Source organism: Dermacentor silvarum, chromosome 10 (assembly GCF_013339745.2).
Source record: "Dermacentor silvarum isolate Dsil-2018 chromosome 10, BIME_Dsil_1.4, whole genome shotgun sequence".
In the NCBI taxonomy this organism is placed as follows: domain Eukaryota; kingdom Metazoa; phylum Arthropoda; class Arachnida; order Ixodida; family Ixodidae; genus Dermacentor; species Dermacentor silvarum.
The window spans coordinates 61,179,362-61,201,826 of record NC_051163.1 but is presented as its reverse complement, the minus strand read 5'-3'; the positions used below and the strand labels follow the sequence as shown (position 1 = coordinate 61,201,826).

Below are 22,465 nucleotides of genomic sequence, written 5' to 3'. Positions count from 1 at the left end.
AAACCAGAAGAAAAAGTTCCACAAACATGCAAAATTTGGGAATCGAACCCACGACCTCTCGGTCCGCGACGATAGATCGCCGAGCGTTTAACCCATTGCGCCACAAACGCATTTGCAGAGAGCTACACAGACGCGCCTTATATATCTAACACTCCTCCGTGTACCCGCGCTCTTGTTCGGGGCGGTGCCGCCGCCTACGAGCAGAAAAGAGAAGTACTGCATTATGACACTAACGCGCACCGACAGTGAACGCTTCGGTGGTCTCACCACTACGACGCCTCGATGCCAGCATTCGAAGGGACGCTGGCATCAAGAAGCACTACCAACGCCACCTAGGTGGCGTTGGTAGTGGCGTTCACCGTACTCAGCACAGCGGAGCGTGGCCTCCGCAATTAGCTCTGAAAATGTTTCTGAAGTTGATCGCGGAGGCTGCAATTACGACGCGCTGTACGCGCTGATTTGACTCGGTGACGATTCAGTTACGTGCTTTGTCTTGCGCGTTGTATTAGTGTGTCAGTTACGTGCTTCGTCTTTCGCGTTGTGCTAGCGTGTGCAGCGTAGTGCAGCTTCCATATGCACGACGGTTGCTCATGGTCATCGACGTTGGTAGTCGTGATGGAGGAGACGTGCCACCAGGCGTCAGCGTGGGTGCATCAACGCCTAAGGGCGCTTTAGCCACAAAACACCAATAGACATTATATATCAATGTGCAATAAACATTACACTACTTCTGTGAAGACACGTTTCACTTTCGTGTTCTATACCGATTCCTATATAAGAGGGATCAACCACATTTTTTTCTTATGTCCTGGTCTTTGTGTCTAAACAAAATCGTGGTTTTCTATGTTATCATATTGGGGAGGGGGAGTCTTCCACAACCCCTACAATGTGCAGGCATGTGCAGGTCCTCCTGAAGCAAAGGTAACTGATCAAATGGGTCGAAATTTCCAATCCAGGACAAGATCGACAGAGCCACTGCATCATGTCAAAAGACTGCATTCACAAATTCTTGCAGTGCTTGGAAATAAAATGCATTCAGATCCCCTGCACTGGAGGAATCGGTCATATGAAACATTTTGCAGGTAGCTGACCATCCAACATTGTTTGGGCTTCTGCAAATCGTTACTATATGGATGAACATTTTTGGGTAAGGCAAGCAAGTGGTGATTTAAACGTGAGAAAAATTCAGCGCAAATGCCCAGGACAAACCACAAAGAAGAGACGCAGTAACGCACCCGCGATCTCTGCCAGGGGGAGGTTGAATTTTTGTGGTGGTGGGGGGGGTTAAAGCAAGCACTTTGCATAATATGCAATTTCCTTGCTTTAGCCAGAGGAATCCAACAGCAAATAAAATGCCTAATAATTATAATAATATAATGACACCAAGGATGATGACGATCTTTATTTCTTCAGTGTTTTACTGAAAATAATTTAAAAGTGAATGAAAAAATACAAGACAGTGATAGTGTTTTTGCTAATAAAGAAAATTCGACCTCAAGCCACCTCCTGAAATGTAATGACAATGTGAACAGAGCGCTGAAGGTACACGTTGGACCGGTGGGGCCGGACGCGTGGGGGGGGGGTTACAACACCCAAACCCCCCCCCCCCCCCGTTGGTGCGCCACTTAAGAGACGAGGCAAGCACTGATGCCATCACCTTAAAATACTATGTACCAACTAGCCCCAACTGAAGTGTTATTGAAGCAAGCGGTGAGCATGATCCAGTCATGTGCCCATTGCCAGCAGCAAGGCGATGACAACCGTGATGACAATAGTACGATAGCAATGGTATGATGACTGATTTTTTTTAGTTGTCTGGTAAAGAAACGTCAGGATGTTGTGTGGTACACATCATGGCATAAATTCCATGCAATGTTTATGTTTATGTGATACACTGTTCACAAATTATGCTGAAACGCAAATGCTGAATGAGGCGGATGTACAATTTGAAATGTCAACACAGTGTTATGAGCACTGAGGCGATGTATGTGATGCTTGTCGAAAAAAGAATGGTGATGAGAGATGTATATGTAGAGAAGTATCACACCTATCAGGATATACTTAGCATTCTGTACCACATGTGTCACAGTGGCAGATACCCACCCATATTGGAGGATTGTCCAATAAGCAGATAGCCAATGTCACAAGAGTGGAATATCCAGATATAAGAAATTTAAGAAAATTAAAGAAGCTATTGAATACCACTAGGAGTGTGCAAATGTAGCCTGCTCCACTACGTAAGTTCTCATGTTTTATGCCTATATTAAGCTCATGGGGATTAAATTTGTCACGCTTTTGTTCCAATTTTAAGTTTATTGCACCCAGTTGGCTTGTTGAAGTACTATTCAAAACTGTTTGGAAAATATTTGTATTTACGAATAGGAGCTTTGAAAGTTAAAAAAGAAATAGTGATTCAAATGTTTCGAATACTTGCACACCCCTAAATATCCCTAAATATCACACTATTTATTAATAGGTCCATGCTTTAGTGATAACTATCAGCCGACATATGCAGGTTTCATGCTGGGATTCCACAGTTGCAGCAACAGCTACAACTGGACTATTTGAAGAGCACTGGACTAGACTCCAGACTTTAACAGCATCACTGACGTACCGGTACAGTCCTGCGTTTTTGTCCCACCATGTGCCTATGACATTCCTTTTGTCAGATGGGAATGTGAAGACCACACCAAGTGAGCATTTTAGCTGTGCTATTTTGTCAGTTCTGCAAAACCGACAATAAACTGTTGTGTTCGTTTCATAAAATCCGAGAAGAAAAATCCTGACGCTGGGTGTTCGTCACCTTCGAAGAAACCCAACACTGGAACAATTAAGGAAACCACTGCGTTACATGGTTATTTCTTTGTTTGCAGATACTGCAGGCTCTTCTCAGGCCCATGCAGGAGTGGATACATAGAATACAAACAAAAGAAATAAATTTATCGTATAATTTAATAAAAATAGTTATTGTATATATGCATCCATTCCTCCTTTTATTAAAGTTTTACATCCATCCATCCATCCATCCATTCCTCTTGTTCTCATCGTCTTTCATCGCTCTTTTTTTGTCCCCTTTCCTTTTGTTTCCCTGTGCAAAAGAGTAGCAGCCAGAGTGTACTAGCTCAAGCTGACCTCTCTGCCTTTCCACTAACAAGTTCTCTCTCTCATGCTGGGATTAATTATTTGATTACACAGAACAGGTGCACTCACTGGAATTACTTCATCGATCAGAATTCTGTGCTATAGAGGCTGCAGTATCCTACGCACATACCAGAATGGTGTACCGAAAATATAAGAATTAAAGGGGTTGAATGGTATGTACTGTTCTATTAGGAGGTATGTGTGTCTTGGACATACACATGAACCGGCATGATATGTGCTGATTTTATTTTGCGAGTAATTGTTTCATTATGCAGAAGAGAGTCACACTCACTGGCTATACTTAATCAGTTGGAATTAAACCATATAATACTCAGCCTGCTGTACAAAGAAATTGAAGAATCAATTCCAATGTTGGTTTGCATTGCAATGTTTCATGAAGGTATGGTTTATGCATACGGTTATTTCTGCTCTCAACAATCTTGGTGATATTTGCCCTGCCATTGCAAATAAGACTATGTTGTTCAAGTATGGTCTGCGCTGTGTGTATACTGAGAGGCTAGCCACCATTTCATTAGTTGCAGAACATGCATTGTTTACAGGCTGCCACTGTTCTGTAAGTTTGGGTGTGTAGCCAAACTGGACGTTGGGCAAACATACTGTTAAGCAAGCACTTATCATCTTTGAATACTTTGTTGGGCCTGCACCTGCCTGCTCATTGTAGGGTGTGTGAGCGCAGTCGAGTTACAGAGAAAACCGCAATTACTAGTAACCCATGTTCAAAACATATGTGTTGCAGTCTTTCGAGAGAAAATTACTCAGATGCATTTACTGTTATTGTTTCCTGTATGCCTGCAAAGCCAAAATATTCTGCCCATCCCTCTTTCTCTGTTTTTGTTGTGCATGTATGCACAAACATCTGTGTGTGTGCTTCTTTTTAAACAACACAAGGAAAGGTACTGGAGCAGGTAAGTTTGACCGTGGAAACTTGCCCCTGTATCATTGTTTACAGATGCTCAGTAGCAGTGTTTTGTTCTTCGAAGTACTGCATCTTGATGTTCAGCCGTATTATCCACACAACAGGTAGACGTTTCTATAGCAGTGGGAGAAGGTGTTCATGTCATGCTTTCTGATGCGATGCAGAAAGTTTTAGGACTTGACTGTTAGTTTTTGGTGCATAATAGTGTTTACACAGATAACAGTGGTGAAAGCGAAGAGATAATGAACCGTGCAGTACTAATGCATATTGTCTTCTTTTTGACAGGGGCAAAAGCCAATAACTCTCTTTTACTTATTTAAGTGCACATTAAAGAATCCCAGGTGGTAAAAATTAATCAAAAGTCATCTACTGTGGTGTCTCACATAACCAGCTGTGTAGTTTCAGAATGTTAAACCGCACAATTTAGTCGTTGTCTCTTGGATACAAGGCACGAAGTTTGTATTACCAGTGTCATAAATTTGCAACAAGTGTACAAGAGAGGCATCAAAATGAGCGCACGTCCGTCTAGCTTTAATGGAGTATAAAAAATTATCTTGATAGCCTTCATGAGTAGTCTGCATAAGACTGTGCCTAAAATTTTTGAAGGCTATGCTATGTTCGTGGCCTCCATGATTGCACGGGTGCACCTTTGCTCCGGCCGTTTCATTCGTCATTCTCTCCAGAAGGAGAGTGCTGTTTTCGCAGTTCCACCGCTCGTAGCAATGTTGCGTGTGGGAAGCCAACTGTCGAATGTTGTACGCAGTGGCCAGGACTGCGTGCTTGCGACCGTATCCCTTTTAATGTGCCTTGCAAGGGATGATCACGGTGTGAAAATGCCAGTTACCTACGTTGTGTGACTATACATTGTGTGATAAATTGTTTGACTATAGACATAATTAAGCTCATCAATTTAACTGAGACCCACTCTAATGTCCAGCTGCGGAAACAAAGTAACCTTTTCAATGTGTCGCAGAGTTCTTTTGCTAATAAAAAACAGATTTGTACTCGTTAATGAAGAAAAGGAGCGGTTTATATTTAAGCATCAAAATGCAACGAATTACAGTGACAAATAATTTTCAAAAAAAATGCAAGTGACCCTCATTTGCCAACTATGTGCTCCAATTATTACCGGCTTATATATAGCCCCAGGTGGTCAAAATTAACCCCGAGTTCACCACTACGGTGTGCCTCATAATCATATTGTGGTCTTGGCACGTAATACCCCAGAATTTAATTTTTTTTGTGCACTTCCAGACTGATCTTTGAAAAGAAGGTAAGAAATAAGTGTAATTTGTAACCTGAATATGTAAGGAAATTGCGCTACAAGTTGCTCTTGAATATACCATGTGTTTCACGTAACTAGTGCCAAAATTTAGAAATATGGAAGTGCCACGTAGCTGGGCAGAGCCTTAGGTAATGTTGTTTCCCATCTCTTACGTCTAGGGAGGAAGTAGACGGTGAAAGGGGGAGCTGCGTCTCACCCTGATCACCCATACTCACTGACGGGTGCAAATAAAGTGCTTTCTCTCTCTCTCTTTCCATCCCTTGGAGCAAATCAGACTTGTATTTCGCCTAATTAGTTATTAATTCATCAATTTCTCAAATATTATATTCAGAGCAAAAGTGTCAATGATAAAATTGTAGACCATCCTGAAAAATCCCCTACCCAGTTTTCTGTTGCTCAGTATGTGTGCTACATAAAGGTTGTAGTGCGATAGCAGTTATATGGACGCACATGGCGAATTTCCGCCGTCGTCGTCGGCGTGATGTTCCGTATATAGTCCAAGTGCTATAACATCGCGGCTACGCGTCGTATGCTGTAGGTGCGAGCGAAAGCTTGCGAGGGTAAGTGGAGAAGGTTGATGGCTTGATGCAGCGGCGTCTTCTCACGCGCGCAAGGTGGGGGAGCGGGAAATGTGCGCGCACTAGAAGAAAAAAAAAAGGGGGAGGGGGGCAGGCTAGTGCCCATCTTCTCCAGCCGCGGCGGCTGAGCGCGGCCGCGCGCGTCTATCTTGGAGGCAATCTGCTCTCTCCGACCACTACTTGCTGTACTCCGTACTCCGGAGTTTGTGGTAGGTGGTGTGGTAGGTGGTGTCCAAAGCCCGACGCGTGGACGCGTGTAAAGCTCCTGGAGCCGCCGTATTCACTAGTGCCGTATTCAACTAACAAAAGCATAGCCTCTAAGACCTGCATTATAAATTCAGAGCCGTAGCTATCTCGGAGGTCACGTGGCACAAAACACCGCTAGGGCTGCAGTGAAAAGATGTCAGCGTCCATCGAGAAAGTTAGACACAAGGGTTTCAAGCACGAACAGTGATCTGTTTTCTGTATTTGAAGGAATGCAATTCCAAGAAAATTCACGCGGAGCTGGTGGTGGTGTACGGTGACACTGCCCCAACTGATGACAGCGCAGTCGATTTCAAAGCGATCGAACTAGCCTCTGGGCGACGAACAACAAAGCGGCTGACCGTCGCTCGGTGGTGAACCACAAATTACTGCTGCAAGTGGAGGCTCTAGCGCTCGCTGACTGGCGGATATCTATCGAACAAACACTGACACAGGATAACGTGAGTCGGCGTAGTCCAGAATACCCGTCGCAACAACCTGCACGTGGCAAAGGCAGCCGCGCTCTGGGTAGCACGAATGCTGAGCAATGCAGAAAGACTTCCGGAATGAAGCAGCCGCAAAACTGTTGAAACTTTGTGAGAGCGACACTGATTACTTTATCGACCTCCTCATCACCTTAGATGGATGCACCATTATGACCCAGGAAGGACCCGCCGCGGTGGTGGTGCTCTGCTAAGTACGAGGTCGCGGGATCAAATCCCGGCTGCGGCGGCCGTATCTTGATGGGGGTGAAATGCAAGAACTCCCGTGTCCCTTGCATTGGGGCACGTTAAAGATCACCTGGCGGTCAAAATTAATCCGGAGACCCCCACTACGGCGGCGTGCCTCTAATCAAATTGTGGTTTTGGCACGTAAAACTGCGTAAAACCCCAGAGTTCAATTCATTGATCCAGAAACGAAATCGTGCGAATGTGAACTCGCCAGTGAAAGAAAGAAAAAAAAAAAAAAAAAAAGCCAAGTCTGTGCCGGCATCACGCTGTGGTGCTCCAGGCGGTGCTTTGCGACTTGTTTAGGGTACGAACGATAGAATATAAATGTACACATGTTGGTCGCATGTTCAGAAGGCGTCAATCACATCTGATGGGACAGCCAACATTTAAGGAATATAATCTCAGCCAGCTGTATGGACGTATCACTTGTACATGTGCTGTCTAGCTTTTTTATGTAATAGGCTTTCATTGTTTCCCATGTCATCTGATTCCTCCCACTGCCAAGAATCCTTATATTACAAAACCACGGTTCACACGTGCAGTCCTTGCAGTGCATAGGCAAGTAACAGCACACACTACCCGACTCTCATCGCTGAATCTCTCCCTTCGTGGCAATAACACAAATTTTATCAGCACCCCTCATAGTGTTTTGCAAGTTAGTGCTTTGATGCAACGGATGCTCACCATGTTTACGCACTTTATAGATTTAAGTATGTGCTTTTATGCATTCCTTGTTTCCTGCATCTGCATGCGCTCTTGACTGGTAGATGTAAGAGATACAATCTCCACTGTCGAACTTTCCACAGAGTGTAGTTCTTGCCCTAAACTGCATCCTTTATCTTGCAAGCACTGCCAGATTGCAACACAGTAGGTACCAGGACTAAACATCTGGCATGTTCTCTGTGACAGCCCTCGCTACAGAGCCTCAACACAAGAGATCTTCACCACGCCGACAGACTATACAAATGGCTCCATCAGAGAAAATATTGCTGGATCATTGGTTTAGACTGTTAACGACATGGGGGCCCAAAATTGAGCCTGAGAGACACGGCGAAGGGACCCTCGGCACAGACCACGCTGATGATGCGCCCACACGTGCGATGATGATGATAATGTATAGATGATGAAGAAGTGCACAATAAACGCCCTCACTGCTTTCTTTACTTTGTGACAGGTTGTAAGTGTTAAGCATTTTCTCACGTTTATGTTTCAAGCTCTTGTTTAAATCTTGTGTCTACTTATGTTTCAGTGTTGTCGCCTTGTTACCCCAGTAGAGAGTTGCCAGTTGCACCTTATACTGGCTAACCTCCCTGTCTATTCCTCTCAATTTCCTCTGTTTCTTTTGCTGAGAATGGGCCGCATTGCTTTAAGCAGACTTTGTTGATGTGCATAGCCGTGCCAACTGACCTTGATTAGACTCGCATGGGACAACATCTGTGGCAATGTTTCATGGGAGGCTACATCACGGCTGTCTGCGCAAGCATGCAGAATCGCCAAAGAATACACACAGGTGTCTTCACAAGTGCAACTACTTTGGCACTTCCTTCATGCAGAGGAGCCACTTGGTTGTAGACCTATGCATCGATACCGTCGGGAGACCACTCTATTGCCAACTCTGCCCCATGGATGTTGCGCAGAAGAAGGACCTTGCAGATCCACAAAGGCGAGATGCCATTTCAGGGGCGCCTTTGCTTCCGTGGCAATTGCATGAAAACTGCAGCAGAAGAGACCAAGGAGACACCATGTGACATGACGCTGAATAGAACTGCATGAATGAATGAATGAATGCTGCTGATGGTGTGGCATGAAATGCGGGGGATCTCTGGCACCACTTAAATGGTTAGGACTATAAAAGCCAGGAGCTGGCACACTCGCTCACGTGTGCATTCATTTTCTAAGTTGTGAGTGCGAGTGAGTAACAATAAGCATGAGTGGGTGTAATTGGTGGCTGATCTCGGCAATTACAGCAACTTGGCTGAGCACGATCTGATTACCTGAAGCCTTTATATAATATTTGGCATGCTTTCAAAACTTTTAAAAAGACCAAGTAAAGCTGACAGCAGGCTGTGCATTGGTTTCATGTTGTGTGGTTGTGTGGTGGCAGAACGAACGTTATGCGACCGTTTCGCCTGTGTGTGTCAAACTGGTTGCGCCTGCTGATGCAGCAAGGGCTAGCAGTGGCCGATTTCCGAAAACACTTATCAGAGAGAAGCCAAGCACGTGTTTGGACTCTAGGAGAAAGCTCAAACTCTGAAGAAGAAAAAAAGCAATGAGGTAGCTGGTTTAATCTTGCAACTTTGGATAACACGATGGTGAAAAGTGTAAGGCAATGGGAATACATCTGCTTGCGACAGATCGGTTGTTTGCAATGTATGAATACGAGACAGAGTGCTTGTGATTCAGTTTTTAATGTACTGACTTAGGGAAAACTGGAAAACTGGCAAGTGGAGTGCCCGTGTGAGGGTTGAAGAGGAAAACCAGCAATATGGCAGCCCTAATAGTCACTGAGCCGTCGTGCTATTGAGAGGGTAACACAGAGTGCATTATAATTCCCAATGCCGCAAGGGCGTCCTATTTTCATGGCAGTTCTGTTGTTCTGAAATCTCTGCTTCATGCTTTCATTTCTTCCAGATGCTACGGCCATTCCACAGGCCAGCAAAGAGAGGACTACGTGAAAGGATCAAAGCCGTCTACAGAAATAACCTTGGATCTTGATGCATGAACGAATGAATCCACTAACAGCAATGCAGTGCATTTCCTTTGGTCTCATTTTCAATTCTCTGTTATATGTATGGGTGTATAGTAACATCTTGGTAAAAGTGTTCCTCACACAGTCTAAGAACTACAGTCAAACCCGGATATATTGAACCCACATATAACGAATTATTGTGTATGTGGAATAGCTGTAATATCCCCTCGAAAGTTTCTGTAGAAAATTTTTATTTATAAAATTTGACATATAGAATTACCTTTATATCAAACTTTTTTGTGATCCCCTTCAGATTCGATATATCCGGGTTCGATTGTAGCACAATTTATTCACCCTGTTCAAAACGTGTTGCAGAGCCTTTCAAGAGAAAATTAGTTGCTAGGATGCGGTGATTTTTTTTACTTTGTGCCTCTGAAGCTGTGTAGACCTTTTTTCTTTTCTTTTTTTTGTGTTGCTGTGTGCATGCAGGACATTTGTGTGTTCTTAAAATGACTGAAAGAAGGGTACTCGAGCATATAAGTTAGACTGGTGAAAAATTTTTGTGTTCACTATGGCTGCTATGAAAGTGGTCGCATGCTTGCCTCTGCTTTATGTTTAATTGTAATATGACATGAAGTTATGGTGTTATGGTGTGATTTAAGGTATGATATGCAGTATTCTAAAATAATTCTAAACTTCTTTGACTTTTCAAATAGCAACTATTCGATATATGGACCAAATCAAATAAATTATTACTTGAAAGTTTTAAATATTTGACACTGCTACCAGTTTGCATGTACCATCATCATCGCCAGACACCCGGCGCAGTGGCTGAATAAGCTAAGGCATTGCGCTGCAGAGCACGAGATCGCAGTTTCGAATCCCGGCCGCGGCGGCCACATTTCGATGGAGGCGAAATGCAAAAACGCCCGTGTGCTTGCATTGTAGTGCAGGTTAAAGAACCCCAGGTGGTCAAAATTAATCCGGAGCCCTCCACTACGGCGTGCCTCATAATCAGAACTGGTTTTGGCACGTAAAACCCCAGAAAGAAGAAGATCATCGTCAGACATAAATGAGCTGCAGGATACGTAGAAAAGAAAATCACAGCATAAAAGGAGTGCAGTGCTTTTAATCCAGTAGTAAACCTCAAGATTGTTCTAAATGATTTCTCGGAGACACAGGTAACGTTTGGTAATATTATAACACGTGATAGATAATTCCATGCTATTGTAGCACATGTACTGCACTAAAGCACATTATGGAAGGAATGTTTGCATTAGACTTGTGGATGGCAAGAAGCTAGTGCAGAAAGAGAAGCAGTGTCTTGAACGAGCAACCAAAGAACCACATGCACGAGCATGCAGGACGCAGAGTATGTAATATAGTGGACAGTTCGGCGTGTTAGTTGACGTTCATATTTGAAACAGCACAGATGGGACAGGTACTTTTTCATGAGCCTTTTAACCTTGTCTGCACTGTTTCAAACAGAGTGCGTGTGCACCTTCCCTCTACATGTACCACAACACCAGAATAAAGCATGAGTATGAGCATTCAAACTAGAAGACTTGGTTATCTTGGTGAGTCTCCACTATTAGACAATGGGTAAAATATTTACCGTAGCAGATCAGGGCTACACACACCACTGAGTGTTAAATTTGGCTTCTGTTACTGCTTTTCTCTTCTGCGTCTGACCAAATTTGAAACCGTCGCACATGAAAGCTGCACCCGGTTTAGTATCTGCTCCAAGAAACCAAAAACGCTGTCTAACGATGCTGGACCACTCGGCGTGATAATGCACATGCGGAAGCTGCGCACCACTTACACAATTGTCCATCTTGCTCAAAGACACATTTTGTTGTCCACATTCGCCACTGTGTGTGGTATTGATATTATACTGCAGAAACCTAGTATTGTGGCTAAAGCATGTTCAGTGTAGAGTTATGCCACAACCACATGATCATGATTTCACATAATTGGAAGAGGAGTTCTGTGTCGCGTCCTGTTTAAATTTTACATCATGCTGGAAACTGAACGACGGACTTAGCTCAAGCCTTATTTTAATCTACTATATTTTGGAGAGTTTGCTTAAAGACCTCTTCGGGTGATATTACGTAAGGGGTGGAATGATAAAACAACAACAAGGCATAAGTGTACCCTGTGTTGACAGCAGATGTTATTAACTGTACATTATGAGAATGTATGTAGCTAGACTATGTTAGTGATTTGGCAGAAAATGTTATTCCATCCTGGTTGCACAGGAAAATGTGAGAAACACATTTACGTGTGCACACTGGCAGAAGACTTTTTGAGGTACGATACATCCTGTGCAAATCAAGACATCGTAAAGCTTCAAAATGAATCATCCTTTTCCTGCCACTGTCACTGATATAACCTGGCCACGAACGTTCTTGAGGCCATTCACTATTATTCTCATTTGCCTATTCTCACGACCTGCGCGCGATTACTTCTGGTACTAACATAAGAAAAACCTTTGTCCTTCACTGACAACTGCAGCCTTCAGATAGTGAGCCAACATGCTCACTTGTGCAGCAAACTGCAAGCACCGTGCTTTGCTCAGAATGTGTCACCTTCTTTTGCGCAGACATCTTCGCCGTGCATCACCAGCTAGAGCCATACCCTCTACGATGCTCGAACGCGGAAAGGTATCTTGTGCGGCACCCCATCCACGTCGCAGCTTCCAAAAGGAGAATAGATACTCGTCGCCGAAGAGAACGTATTAGGCATCGCTCGCACCAGTGCGACTACTGCAACAAGTTATTCTTCCAAAAGAGCAACTTGGACGATCACCTGCGTATCCACACCGGCGAGAAACCGTTCCAGTGTCACCTCTGCCCCATGAGCTTTACACAAAAATCGGGCATGATACGGCACGCGCAAACGCACACAGGCATAAAGCCATTTCAGTGTAGCTTATGTCCATTGGCATTCAGCCGCAAGCCACACCGGCAGAAGCACATGGAGAAGGTACACAAGTGGCAAGCCATGCATGCTCCACAATGATTGCAGGGGAGCTAAGCACCCTGCTAGCAAGGAGGAATGGAAAATTTTCACCTGTTGAAGCTACCAGTGACGACTACTGTTGTTCTGCAGAGAGGCTGTGCATGGGTTGTCAACTGCCGTATGCTTGTTTCATGGCTCACCACTTCATAAATCATTCAAGAGTCCATTGCTTCACATTCTAGCTCATTAGCCTTTTACTACTAACAGTGTGTTGCATATTTATTGCTGCTTCGCACATTTAAGTTCACTGCATTTGTGTTTCAGAGTGCTTTATTTTTCCCTCCACATCCTTGCTAATAAATGTAAACATTCCCAAAATACCAGTTAAAGCACATTATACGTTCATTACGTTGTTTTATTTTAACAATACAAATGACAAATTTGTTAAAGCTCTATACGGATTTTGTGCATTTGTTGACTTCATGTGTCCTATGAAGTCCTGTTTTGTGTTTTGAACCCGACACATAGGGCACTAGTTGGTTTCAAAACTCCATGAAATTTATTTGCATGTTGCAAAAGTGAACACCTTACCTTGCCTGTTTTAGGTAGGTGGTTTTGCTTTTATGAAACATTCCATTGTAATATTACAGTGTTGCAAACTCAGAATTGACTTGCCAAATGGCACCAGCTACTGTATTGCAGCCAAGATAAAACGAGTGTTGTCTTCTCGGTGTAGCCTTAGTCCACAATTATTTCTTCCAAAAAATGTCCACAAAGGCAAAAGTTATGTCTTTTTTGGCTCTTGAATAATACCGTGTTAGCCGCGTGAGTGTTTTAACTGTTGTTAGTGTAACATGATAAGCCTCGGGTCCCTTTTACTTCGTTAAATTGAAGCATAAGTGTATATGTATATACGTATGCAAGACTGGTCAGCATGCATTGCTGTTTACTGCTTTCTTGTATATCAGAAGAACAGAGGAGGTGATCAAGCTGTTTTCGCTGGTGTAATTCTTCAGCACTCGCCATTTGTACGAAGTAAGCAAATAAACCAATTTTTGAATTTGAAAGGGTCATGTTTGTGTTTGTGTATACAACCACAGCAGTACAGCTAGAAATCTGTGCCGGCATGCCCAAGCCATGAAGAAGCTGATTTTTCTTAACACTGCAGTGTCTTGTACATCTGCGCTCGGGTATAGGCTGTATCTCCACTCTCTGTCCTGGTAGGAAAGTGCGAGGGAAAAGTACCGGTCGCACAATTTTACCAACGTTCACTCGACTGCTTATGCTTGGCCTCTTGATGAATGATGCAATGGATCACTTGAATGGCTACGTGCAGTATGCTGCAGTAGCAGGGGCAATAGGCCTTGTTGGGGGAATGTTCATGCTGGACAGTGACCAAGCAGAGGAGGACACTAAGCAGAATACACGCACGAGCACCTGACACAGTCATGAGATTATTGGTGACAAAATGTGCACTAGACAAACTAAAAAAGAAAACATTGATAAAGATCAAAAACCACACTAGCACTACAGAGCCTTCTGGATACAACAAAAAGTAGAAATAGAACTTAAACCTTGTCACTCAAATGTTGAAAACCGACACCTGCCAAATACAAGAAACTCGAACGATCTCTCCGAAGAGGAATAGAGGCTAAAGAAAATGGTGCTTTGGTGAAAACCATAAACCTTTCCCACTAAGAGCTACTGGCGGCTTGCTAATGCACTTGTCCTCTTCTCTTTCAATATTCAAGGCCTCCAGTTATGTCCCTTACATTTTGGTCCTTGTGGACAAACTCGGTTGTGGTTTTCTGTTATCAGAAGTGCACCAAGACAAGAGCTCTTAATCATGCTGACAGACTGCACAATTGATTTAATTGGAAACAAGATTGCTGGTTCACTGGTCTGGTCTCCTTACATTAAAAAGGGCTTAGAATGTTTTACCTTTTCTTTTATGCGGATTTCATCCAGTGCAGCTGTACAGGACTCTGGTTGTGCGTTTCTGCACATTCGGGTTGCAAATTGTCTTTATGTTTGGTATCACTAACCCTTTACCCCAGTCTAGCATAGCAAGGTGATCCTTATACTGTCCAACCTTGCTGTCTTTCCCTCTTATTCTCGTGTAGTTCTCTCTCGCCGAAAATGTGTCATTTTAATTTGTGCAGACTCTGTTGCTGTGTGTCGCTCCACTGGGCGACCGCAGTCTCAAGACCGGCACACGGGAAAGCGTCTGCGGCGGTGTCTCGTCTGCGGCTACACCACGCCTTTCCCCACTACCATGAAGCATCACCAAAGAATACACACGGGCGAGCGCCCGCACAAGTGCGACTATTGCGGCAAAGCCTTCGTGCAGAGGAGCCACTTGGTCGGACATGTGCGCACTCATACTGGCGAGAGACCATTCTACTGCCACCTCTGCCCCATGGATTTTGTACTGAAGAAGGGCCTTACGCGCCACTTGAAAACGCACGAAGGCAGGACACCTTTGCCGGATGGTGTTTAGGTAAAGGAGGAGACACATGATGTGTGCTGCTGATTCTGCTGCATCAAGTGCAGGCCTAGAAGAGCTCAGGTTGGGGCTATTTGTTTGTACCTGATGTAGTGAATGGGTGCTACTGAGTCACAAGAAACGATGGAAAGGACATGCATGATAACTGGACAAGTGCAAATTGGACACAAAGCTTCTTTGAGTTTATAATTAAATGTTGAAACTTAGGCTTATTTTCTGTGTTTATGCATATGCATGTGCTTTGCGTGTGTGATTGCGTATGCTTATCTATGTGTTTACACGTACCCCGAAGTCGTCTTCAACGAACTGCTTTGCGAAGTGCTGATTTGTCGATGTGTATACAGATTACCTCAGTACAGCCCTTTGAGAACAAGTCACTCGATGTTTTGCTTCAAAAGCTGGCACATGTTGTTGTTCTCTCACATATTCTCTGTGTGAATGACTAGCTTTATGACCCAAAGCTAACCATTTATTCACTGGTCTCTTCCCTGTAGCAGTTGTGTTATGACTTGCTTCAGAAACCTACACATGTTGTTCTCCACTTACCTTTTTCTCTGTACGAATGAGTAACCTGACGTTTTGCTTCCAGCATGCTTGAATGACCAACACCATGCTTCATTCTCTTCCTCTATAAGGAGGTGCTGGAGGTGCCGTAGGATACTATCAACACACTCGGTGTTATTTGGAAGGAAAGGGAGCCTATTCCATGATGTATAAACTGTATGTACCAATTGCTTTTGTCCATCCAACATGCCTCTTATCCCAGAATTGGGATTGAAGCACCGTCTGGTTTTACTGAGGCAAAGTAGTGCGGACTTGATTCACGACCCCTGTCTAGCCCCTGAGATTGCAGGCAAAGCTCACTTTGAGTGCTGTAGCAGTTGTTTCTCGACATATTGTTACCATAATCAGTTACAGAATTATACTCTTGAAGCTCTATATTTATTTCAGCGAAGATATTTTGAGATCATTCGTTGTTTCATGGCATAATTTCGTTAAAAACGGAGCTGCTCATTGGCATGTCTGTGAGGCCAGCACACAAGCCAATTTGCCTGTCTTTATTACGACACAGCGTGCTTCCTTGTCAGTTTTCTCCCTCCAATTATATGCCTTTGCTCTCTCATTCACCGTCATGCATCCGTATCATCTGTGCACTGCAGGTGAGAAACACATATACCGACATAAAACCTTAGGGTAGTAGGCCAGGAAACTTCGTTTAATGGCCCATCAGAAACACGAACACAACAAACAAAAGTTCTAAAAGCTATTCTGTTTGGGTGTTCAGTCATTAATGCTGTACTACCACATAGGGGCTCTGGAAGTGTATCTTGAATAGGGAGAGCAGGAGCTAGGGCTTATGTTGCCCGCAAGTAGTTTTTATTCCGAAACCCTGGCTTAAATTACTATATTATAATAGAGTGGGAGGGGTGTATCAGCAATTACCCCAGACGGCAGATTGGGCAAATTGCTCCCCACTACTGCACCGCATTCTGGACATTCTGGAATGCATGTGGAGCTTTTGGCAACGGGGGATACTGTTCTACAGACAATGTTTGTTTTATGAGCCTTTGCTTAATCGCCTGTGCCTTTTTGCCAGTTATCAGAATCTCACTTTGAGACCTGTAGAAATTCTTGAGTGTTGCTGTTCTTAATTAAATTAAATATCAGCAACGACAGCGGTTCTTGACAGTCGATGTTTTTTGCTACTGCATTTTGCACGGTTATGCCAAGAATGTACAAAGTGGTCTGTTTGCTGAGTTGTGACGGTAGCTACTCCCCACAAATGCAGATGTCTTTTCCTGTTGCTGAATACTTAAACAAATAAGGCCTAAAAATGTGTGAACAAGTAAGATGGCTGTGTTGGTTGTGCCGGTTATGTTGTACTCTTTGGTCGGCTGATTAGAAGCACTTGTATAAATTACTTGTATGAAACTTTAAATGGTGTCATAAAGCAGTGTTAACATTTGCGTTAATTCACAGAATGTTTGAAGGAGTGCTGATATGACATCTTTTACTTTTCATTTTTAGCTTCTAATGAAGGCCCTCGACCTCGAAACCCTAGAAATAATACTGGCAAACCTCACAGCGCCCCAAATAATTTACTGTAATAGCTTTTTCATGAAGCAGTTTTGGTTTTGTTTTGCTGGAGCTATATGTGTACGCGGTCCTTGCTGGTCGACCTCACTCAGCTGTCTACTACACTGCTACATGGTGGCGTATAATGAGTAGTTGCCAGACTTGTACACATTACAAAAAAGAAAAAAAGTAACCGACTACAATTACTTTATTCAAAAATGTACTTTTACGTTAGTTTCCTCCCAACTTTTATTAACAAAAGGGAAAAATGTCATTAAACCAACTGTAGCACGTAGCTTCAAAGGAAACCCCATACGGTATTCTTAGAAAAAAGGCTTCTTAGTTGAAGAAACTTAATCTCGGGGTCTATTCTGGATATCACCGAATTTCATCATATTGTCAAATTCTGTAATGACAGCATTTCGAGCCAGTCAGAGATGCTGTGCAGTCCTCTGGGCCAATCGGAGCTGCAAGATGGCAAGTTCAGACTAGTACCTCTGGCCTGGAGATCGGAAAGAACCAACGCCTTTCTTGGGCTCTAGCATATGAGCTGACCAGGACGCTAGCAGATCGCAGAGCAAGGCGGAAATAATCGACACCTCAAAGTAGAGGGATACTTAAATCTCTTTAATAAGTCCGAATTTTTCTTCAGTCGTAGAGCTGTATTTCTGAGAAATCTGTATGCTTTGTTTGTATGCGTTCTCGATTGCTTCATCCTGTGTGTGTCTTAATTTTGCATTGCTGTTTCCAAGTTGGAGTTGCATGTCCGCCACTCGCTAACACTTTCCAGACTCACTGACTCCCAGACATGTCGTGTTCTTGTACTGCCTTTGCCTTTGATGTGGTTTAATATAGAAATTTGTCTAAATGTGCACTTAGCTCTGCTGAGATGCAAAAGAAGAGGAAAGAAGAGGTAGCTCGTCGTCATGCTGCTAAGAAGGCTGAAGCTAAGGAGCGTGGGGGGGACCTGGCAGCATACCTGCAGAAGACAAGTGACATCATCTCCGCCGTAGACGTGCATGTTATCACGCTCATCAAGCAGCAATGAGTCAAGAGAAAGACAAAATTGTGAACTCATTGTGAACTCATTGTGAACGTTATGTTTCTATGACTGCGGAACTCAGAGAAGAAAGATTCCGGTTGAAATCATTTGCGATGCATGTCAGCAATAGCTTGCTGCCATGGCATTAGGAGTTTAAAAAATTCTACAGAAAGTATATCGACGACAGCTGTCAATCTAAGCGAATAGAGTGATGTATATATAACGCTATATAGGACAATCCCCTCAAACTTGAAAAAGGGAAAAGTCGAGTCAGACATGGAAAAAGTGGCGGGAAGCTGGATGGACTAACAACTGAACTTTATTCTTGAAAACAGCGTCCCTCAAGTCCGCATACATGCGCAAGGCACAATATATAAAATATCCATACCCTCATAATGAAGCCACCTTCCTGTCTTTTTGTCTATGTCTGCCTCTCGATTTTCCCGGCCCTCTTTAAAGTTTGCTGGCAATCTCTTAGCTAGTATAACTATGTACCAACTAGCCCAACAAGCCACTAGCTCTCATGAACTTATAGAAAGCTACTTAATTGCTTCTGAATTGCTTATATATATATATATATATATATATATATATATATATATATATATATATATATATCCAGGGTGTCCCAGCTATCACGCAGCACGATTAAAAAAAAAGAGTAAATGCAGAATTGCCGCGCGACAGGCCGCTCGAGGCAATTTGCGTGTATATATATTCGCGGGCTTCTTTCACGTTCGGAAAAAGACATTTATAAGTAGCACGTATGGAGCAACAGAAAGCTGTATCGGTAGTTTTTCATGGTGCTCTACCATTTTCTCATTTACACTTTGATAATTAGGAACACCGTGATTAGGACAGTACTTCTCGACTTAGATAATTAATTACAATTATACGTACCTAATTAAATAACAGTAACGAAAAAAAAAATACTGGTGGCTACTCCACTGTACTGAAACTTTTTTTTAAGTGTTTGCTTCGCGTAACGCCGTTCCTTTTTTTTTTTTTTTTTTTTTTTTTTATCGTGCTGCATTTGTCATATGTGTGTGTCGTCTGCGCTGCGCTGCGCGAGCGCTGGCTTGGAAGGCGACTGACATCCTCCTCTCTTACCGCCGCCACAGTGAGAGAGGGCGACGGGATGATATGAACTTCTAAAAGCGACATCCGGGTATGCGTGTTGGCGCTGAGCCGTGCTCCCTCAAGGGCTGCAGAAGATAGCGCCAACCTTTCCCTTTCCCTCAAGAACCACTTATCATCATGCGTGTTACCCAAACTTGTAAAAATTGAGAGCGAATAAAGCTAAAGTGTATGTTCCGCGTCACCACCATTCGTCTTGCGTACTCCTTGTTTCTTTCGGTTTGACCGCAACATGACTTTTCTCATGATGCGGAGACTTCCAGTGTTATTTTGTTTTCGCGGGACTCGGCAGTAGCCACAAAAAGGGTGCTTTTTTCTGTCGTTCGTCCGCGTAACGTCATTGTTACGTAATGCGACCGCTAATAAAGAAACCAATTCAAACATTATTCACACTTCTTGTTTTCTTACATATCCTGGGAAGCTCCATCGTGATCAGCAGCAGCGAGAACGAGTTAAATTTACATCCATGGAGTTTTACGATCGCTTGACAGATGTACGACAGATGTTGACTGCTGACTGTTTGCAACGAAACTTCGTTCTTTTCGCGAGTGTTCGTGGCGCGTACCTACAGTGGGGGATGCAGCCTTTTATATGTGTTGTGCGCTCGACCTTAAACTTCTGCACTGCGCGCTGGCGCTTGCATCGACGACAGCGTACTCGCTCCACTCCACTGTTGCGCTCTCGGCCGACGGCGACGACCAGTGCTATTGTAGTTTAATTTGTTCTAGCAATTATGATGAGCAGCTTCTGAACAACTTCACTGAACAGTGTAGCAAAAGTTGACTTCGCATGATCTACTGCGTTCAATGCTATTCGTCCGTTACGGCCTGTAAATAAGCAGCCCTGTTGTAGTCTGTAATGCGCTGATCACGCGCGCACTGTCGGTAACTTTTTTTTTAGCTTGGAGAACCAAGTGAAATGATTCGCACTTAATTACGCAGCACCACAATGCACCGCGTAGAAACTCGTTTTGTTCGCTGCGGTGTTCCACAAACTTGCGTTAGGTTGTGCCACAGCCTCCTATATAAGAATATATAGGAGGCTGTGGTTGTGCAGTTGCGTTGTCACGCAAATCGAACGCAGTTATCGGTAGTGCACACAGACTGTGTCCATTGCATGATGCCGTTTGGCAAGATGATGTGGCATTATGCGCATTGTTTACTGGAGGCCAGTAAAAATCTTGGTCCAGAAGGTGTAGCTGCCACAGCGCTTGCTTCTGTAGCTTACCTTGGGCTGCGTCTGGAAATTCCAGATTCCTTGAATAAAGCAAAAACGAAACGGCGTGGGACAGGTTGGACAAATGGAACGCAACGATGAGTTTTTAACCTCCCTTTCTTTCTCTCACTCTCTTGTCAGTGTGAATTATCTGGCCCATCTAAATCCTTGAGATATTTCAAACGCCAACAAGAGCTAGTGCAGCACGCACTATTTCAGTTTGCATAACGCAACATTTGCCTCTGATGCTGCGTCAAATTGTGCAGACGCATATGAGCCTCGTATGTATGCCACTAACACACAAGCAAGCACTATATAAGTGAGCAACTGCTTCCTGCTTTTAGAGCTTCTTGCAAATTCTGAAACTACTACCACATTTGAGCAACTGTAACTAACTTCATGGAAAGCAAGAGCAACTAGCTTTTCCATAGCATTCTTTGGAAGGGCCACAAAATTGTACCTATTGAGAGCTTAACCCTTCAACTCCCAAGCTAGCATGGGATTTGGGAACACAACAGTACGAACAAATATGAGTGCTCAACTAGTTCAGGCAGCAGGTTGTTTCGCTTTGCTCACTGGATATAAACCCCACTCAACTAATATCAGGAGGTGCAGTTGATCTAGACTTCACCGTTCCTCCCCGCTTGCGCAATTTTGTTATGCATTTATTTTCTTGTCACACAGACAGGTATTCGAGACTTGAATGGGTGTAGAGTAAAAGCGTCTTGTACAGAATAAGTTCAATATTTTGGTGAATAAGAAAGACAAAGCATGGTCTATGGTATGTTTGCAAGTAGAGACAGTGTATATAAATTTTTTTGTAAAGGGCTACAAATTTAATTATGACTGATTGATCTTGGGTGTTTAACCTGACAAAGCAACACTAGGGTATTAAAGACAGCAGTTTAATATTGACCACCTGGGATTATCTTAATGTGCGCCTAAATCTAGCTACACAAGCGTATTTGTATGTCACCCCCTTTGAAGTGCGGCTGTGGCGACTATAGGAATTCATATACCTTACTACATGCTCATTAGCAGAGAACCATAGCCACTGAGCTGTCACGGCAGGTTTGGCACATGGGAGGTTAATGCATAAAGTACATTATAACACCCAATGTCGCATGCACTCAACATTTTCATTGCAGTACTCCTCGGTTGAAATCTCAGTGCTTTACGCTCTCACTTTTTTTTACAGATGCCACAACCATTCCATAGGCCAGCAGAAGAAAGACTACATAAAAGAAGCAAAGCCAACATTTGCAGGGATAACTTTGGATCCTACAACGCTTTGCAGTTCTTCCAATGGTCCAATTGCAAATTTCTGCCAAGGGGCTGTAAATTTGCAGTTTAGCTGATCTGTGAGGTGTAGGCATTGTGCTGGTGAAAAAAAAAAAAAAAGTTTCTGAATATGATTGCAATTGAGGTACGGAGAAACTTAATACACACCAAATTGCCATATTGCAGCCCACCACAGCCCTACGGACCTGTAATTGGGTGGTTTGTGGCCCAATAGAGTCGTATCAAACAGGTATAGGACTATGAAAAAGAGCAGTCGTGTTGAAATGTTAAGCAGCAAATTATTTCACCACCATTGAGGCGCTGCTCCTCTAGCAAGGTTGACATTTGGGCGATTTGGTAAGGCTCTATGGTGAAGTAGGGGAGCGCAATCAACACATACAAAGCCAAAGCAAAGGACAACACGAGCACGCCCTTTTCTTTGGCTTTGTATGTGTTGATTGCGCCCCCCTACTTCATCATGCTGCTCGTATGTTGGCTGCTCCCACAATACCGAAAGCTATGAAATTCTAGTGGTGTGGGACATGAACCATAACTATAGCACTTTTCTATGTTGGATATCTTCTTTCTCTTTCCTTGAGGGTAGTTATTTAGACCTGTTGACAAGGCATAATTCACTGTACAG

General features: G+C 43.5%; 1 protein-coding gene across 1 annotated transcript in view; it reads left to right on the top strand.

The window, feature by feature from the left end:
- LOC119431580 (zinc finger protein 420-like) overlaps window positions 1-22,465 on the top strand; it is a 36,778-nt gene that overhangs the window by 12,341 nt on the left and 1,972 nt on the right. The window contains exons 4-7 of the mRNA XM_049657922.1: window positions 12,207-12,589; window positions 14,628-15,064; window positions 18,027-18,139; window positions 21,601-21,849. Of these exons, the coding sequence (XP_049513879.1) occupies window positions 12,207-12,589; window positions 14,628-15,064; window positions 18,027-18,139; window positions 21,601-21,849 (1,182 nt within the window). The remainder of the gene's footprint in view (window positions 1-12,206; window positions 12,590-14,627; window positions 15,065-18,026; window positions 18,140-21,600; window positions 21,850-22,465) is intronic.